Source organism: Alosa pseudoharengus, unplaced genomic scaffold (assembly GCF_046254945.1).
Source record: "Alosa pseudoharengus isolate Yale_2024_CS ecotype anadromous, Long Island Sound unplaced genomic scaffold, YU_APseudo_1.1 YU_APseudo_1.1_scf_10, whole genome shotgun sequence".
Classification (NCBI taxonomy): Eukaryota; Metazoa; Chordata; class Actinopteri; order Clupeiformes; family Clupeidae; genus Alosa; species Alosa pseudoharengus.
The window spans coordinates 28581024-28586023 of NW_027468565.1; the positions used below are offsets into that span (position 1 = coordinate 28581024).

Below are 5000 nucleotides of genomic sequence, written 5' to 3' on the forward strand. Positions count from 1 at the left end.
ACCTCAGTGTGGTAAATAGATGACAGTGTTTATGTAAATACAAACACACTGGTCATCTGTACAACAAACACCTCCAAGTGGTCCATCAGAATGTATGAATCAGACGACCGGCGCTGGGGACGACTCTGAATCGCTCCCTCTGAGATCTAACGACACCGCGCTGAAAGAAGGACAGAAAACGCGTCTCCTTTGTGCGTGTTTAAGTGAGATGGACAGTTCAGTTCCCCCCGTTGTTCTTGCCCCGCTGCTGAAATGTATAGAAGTCCCCCTCACATGAATAAACACAAATAAAAATGGCTATGGCGAGGCAGAGCAGCCGTGCATAGCTTAGCAGCAGAGAGGGGAAGCTAAGTAGTCTATGTTAACACAGTATCCAACAACTATACCAAAGCTTCTGCCAAATCCCATAACCATAACCATAACCATAACTATAACCATAACCATAACCATAACTAATCTACACTCTTCAGTCTTATACAGCCATAAGAGCACCAGTCTACAGCTTTTGTCACTTTAAGACACAACACTATAACTTGTTCAAAGGAGAGTGTATAATGCTACAGTGAGTTCACATTATTTTCAATGCGCTGTGTACGTGCCGATTTACTCAGTCACAAACTAACTTCCTGTGAATCAAATGTTGATGTGAAAACATCTACCCTAAAGCAGCTAAAGAATAACCTGCATAACGTGGGGTGATCAAAGCACAGTGACGAGATGAGAGCAAACAAGCAAACAGAAAAGCAGTGCACAGACACACCTGAGGTTGAGATCAGATGCAACCACGCAGCCATCTAGCCCATCGTCACCTGCGCTGCAAATCCTCCAGCTGCAGGATCTGACCCCTGCCCTCTCCCCGTCTCGCGCCCGCAGTGCCCAGGAAAGTCCCACAGCCCGAGCTGGTGGGCACGGGAGATCGATGGCAACCCCTCCCATGCCAATCGCTCTGCTGGTACCCGGGTGCACTCTATGTGTGTCTAATTAGGTCAAAAAAGTGCCAATAATCACTGCCCAGTCTACAGCACAAGTTTGATTTGCAGAACACATACTCACCCAATGTGAGGGAAAAATCGCAAAGAGGCGCTTCTACAAATTCGTTAGATCCATTCTTGTAGGTTACAAGGTTCCATGTCCTACAATGGCCGTCAGCAGCTGAGAATTCTCTTGTTTTCTGTCCTCCCATACGTTTCTTATGCTCCCTTTCACACACAGGCAAATACACACTCAATAACCTTGCTAACTCTCTTTCTTGTTCCAAACTATTTAACTCACAAAAGCTCCCTCATTATTTCTCGCTTTCGCTACTCTTCCCTCTCTTTTTCCCTCCATCTCTCTCTTGTCATCTCTTTCTCTCTTTCTCTCCCTCTGTCTCGGCATCCCCCTCTCTCTCCCTCACTACCACAAGTACACTAATTAGAGCTAAATCAATGCCTCGTCACACAGCATACCGCAACCAGCAGACAGGGGCTACCAGTTAACCCTAACTGCACCTTATCTATCTGTCTGGCTCCCTCTCTCATACAGACACACATATCCACACACACACACACATGCACACACACACACATGCACACACACACACACACACAAACACACACACACACATACTCGTACAGACACACATACACACAAACATGCATTCGCCCACATACACACACACACACACACACACACACACACACACACACACACACACACACACATAAACTGAGGTCCAAGAGGGATAATAAACTATGTACAACTGATGTTTCTAGAATCGAGCCTAACCAAAGCAAATCTCAACAAATTCCTTCAGAGGTTTTGGAAAAGCATGAGTGAAATGCAGAATCACATTCAGCCCTGACCAGCATCCTTCACCACCACATCATAATCATAAACAAAGTCTGGAGAAGTACATCGTAATCACATTACAATTATAGCGTGTCAAGTCGGGGAGACACACACGAGGCCATAATGAAGCTTTTGTTTTGCCAACAGAATGACAAATTCTAGCTGTGCAACATAATAAGCAGTGCTGGTCCAAACAAACAGGTCTATTGGTAACGAATCTGTAAGCACGAGCTAGTTTTACTGAATCCAACGATAACATTCCATCAAACGCAAAGGTTTATCCACTACAGACACTGGGAGCTAACCAGCAAACTACAAATCAGCGCATGGACAGACTAATCCTATAATGTAGACCTTAACTTCCTCTCTGACATTCCAAAAAAAAAAAAAAAAAAGATTCCCCCCCCAAACCTCTTTGCAAGAATATACTGTAAGTCTTATAAGAATAAATATAAGAATATGAGTCTTCAAAGTTCCTGTCGATAAACCACTGCATGATTTCATACCTCATAATAAATGCTGGAAGAGGCCGCTCCAAACACATGCCGCACAGATCTTGTAATTCGAGAGAATTTTAACAAGGTTACGATGAAGACGAGACATCTGCCGGGTCACATTCAGGCCTCCATGCAACCTGCCACGGTCATAACATTCCTCCTAACAAGAGTTAACGATCCACTGCTTAGGAAGTGCGAGCTGCACCAATCCCTGGTGGAACGCCTCTGGTAACATGCTTGTCATAGCACCTCTGTTGATGGTCCAGTCGGTCCCGATGAATCGCCCGCTCACAGCGTGGACACTGGACAGCTGGCCCTGCGGCCACAAACATGACTGCCCTCTGTGTTCCTTTGCTGCTTATGGATCATACATCCACACCGAGGTGCAGACTCACACATCAGCATGGGCACACACACAGACACACACACACATAACACACACACACACACACACACATATAACACACACACATACACACACACACTATTCACACACACAAGCTATTCCTGTCTGTCCCTTTTTTAACTTGATTTGAGCCATGCTATGCATACAGATGTGTATGCGGTTCAGCATCAACCGCACACCGATCACACATGTACTCATGTGAGTTACCGGAACACGCCAACTTTGGCAGTGGGTTACACCAGTTAGCCTATAGTTAGCTTATAGCCAAAGGGCTATGGGCTACCTGGTGTAAACCACCATCAGTGAATTATGCTAAGCTAGGCTAATGGTGTAAGGTTGGGTTATTGTATGTACAGAGAAGAGAAGAGTGTGTGTCCTCTTATCTAACTCTGGGGTAGACGGCTAATGAGCTAATTTCCCAAAAAGTTGGCGTGCTCCTTTAAGTTGGTACTCCAGTGTTGTGAAGTTAGACAGTTAGACCCCCTCACCTCTGTCATGGCTGCTGGTGGGGGTGTGGGTGCTGAGGGGGGGCCTGGCCTTATCACAGTGATTGAAGCTCTGGCTGCGTCGGCTGCCCACTCCACTGGCTCCACGCAGTTTCCCCTCTCCAGCGCGCGCTGATAGCCCAGGCAGCCTGCAGTGAGGAGGTCGGCACAGGACGCAGGGAGAAGAGGCAGGGTGAGAGAGCAAGAGAAATCAGCCTTCATCTTCATCATTTCTGAATCCTCATGTGACCCCAATCCCCTATTCATCTCTTCACCGATCTACTGGAATCTATGCTGTATCTGGGCTGTGACTGCAACAGGTTCACGTCCACATGAGTAAACAAACCACACTCATATGATCCTCTGGCAGGCCCTGTATTATGATTGACTTTTAAACCTAGGCACTGTATACCTGCAGCTACAAGCATGTAAATGGTGGGGTGGCCTTCAGTAGCTCTATTAGGCCAGCAGGGGGCAGTACAGCATTGGGGTCATTGCCATGAGCCTGACAACAATGGAGAAGCACACACACACACATGAAGGGGTACTTTGAGGTTTGAGGTCACTGGGGAGGAGGAAAGAAAAGAGAATGGACAGAAGAGATGAAAGGGCTGACCTAGAGGTCTTTTTCTGAGCAACAGAGAGCTTGGGCCTCTTAGTCTGAGTGGAATCCTTGGATGAACGACTGAAGGAGAAAAAGAACAACAGAGAGAGAGAGACAGAGAGTGAGAGAGAGAGAGAGAGAGAGAGAGAGGAAAAACAGGAATGAGACGACAGAGACAGACAACAAAGAGTGCAGGTAACACAGCAACATGCACACTTGAGATTTGGTTTGAAGAAAAGTTATGGCTATGGAAAAGTTAGGCTATGGGTGACAGAGTTCAACATTCAGAGCTAGTGGAGAAGACATGCTGTGGCCTGAAATAGAAACACAAGGTCAGAGGCAGAGGAAAGAGACAGGAGAATTACAGGGATGAAGAGGCTCGCCGTGGAAGTCTTAAGTGCACACTTCACTCTAACATACAGCGCATAGATTTACTTTAACATACAGCGCATAGATTTACTCTAACATACAGCGCATAGATTTACTCTAACATACAGCGCATAATTTTCATAGTAACACTTCCATTGCTCACCCCTTCACAACCTCAGACAAACCCCTGACAGGCCCATGAATAAAGTCTGCTAAGTCACTGGACATAAAAAATATCATAAGTTTGAAAAGGTACACGAGAGCGTTCTTGTAGCCTGGAAAGCAGACGAATTTACCCCGCCCACAAAAGAGTGAGATGTTTAGACTTTATTATCTGTTATACAAGATATTAACAGCACAATAACTTCAAAAGGATGATAAGATCTTAACAGAGATAAGGCCTTTGACATCCTCAAATTTTGTGGGTTGGGTAAATTCAGGCTGACTTCCAGGCTATGTATAAATACACCCCATAATCAAATGTAAATGGTGTGTTACCAGGCTCAACTTCTGATAAGATTTTGAGTCTGGCTACGCCAGGCTAGCGTTCTTGAACACTTTTAGAAACTTTTCCTTTATCTTATGGATAAATTTGCTTCAGCTAATGAAATGTAAATGTAATTTACATTTACATTTAAATTGAATGAAATTTGCTTCGGCTATATGTAAATGTAAATGCTTCGGCTGTATTCCCTCCACTACAATAAGCACAATGGTGAACATAAGACAAGGTGGCACCTGGATGTCATGTCTGTGTGAGCTTTCAGAGCAGGGCTGGCGAAGCCCTGGTGGCTGTGGACGGGGCAGGG

General features: G+C 45.4%; 1 protein-coding gene across 4 annotated transcripts in view; it reads right to left on the bottom strand.

The window, feature by feature from the left end:
• nav2b (neuron navigator 2b) overlaps positions 1-5000 on the bottom strand; it is a 75714-nt gene that overhangs the window by 63222 nt on the left and 7492 nt on the right. For 3 of the 4 annotated variants that reach the window (XM_076269397.1, XM_076269396.1, XM_076269398.1), the window contains exons 5-7: positions 4930-5000; positions 3835-3903; positions 3222-3367 (exon numbers count right to left, since the gene is read on the bottom strand). The exon at positions 4930-5000 is cut by the window's right edge and continues 164 nt beyond it. In XM_076269397.1, the coding sequence (XP_076125512.1) occupies positions 3222-3367; positions 3835-3903; positions 4930-5000 (286 nt within the window). The remainder of the gene's footprint in view (positions 1-3221; positions 3368-3834; positions 3904-4929) is intronic. The other variant, XM_076269399.1, reaches the window with a different exon arrangement.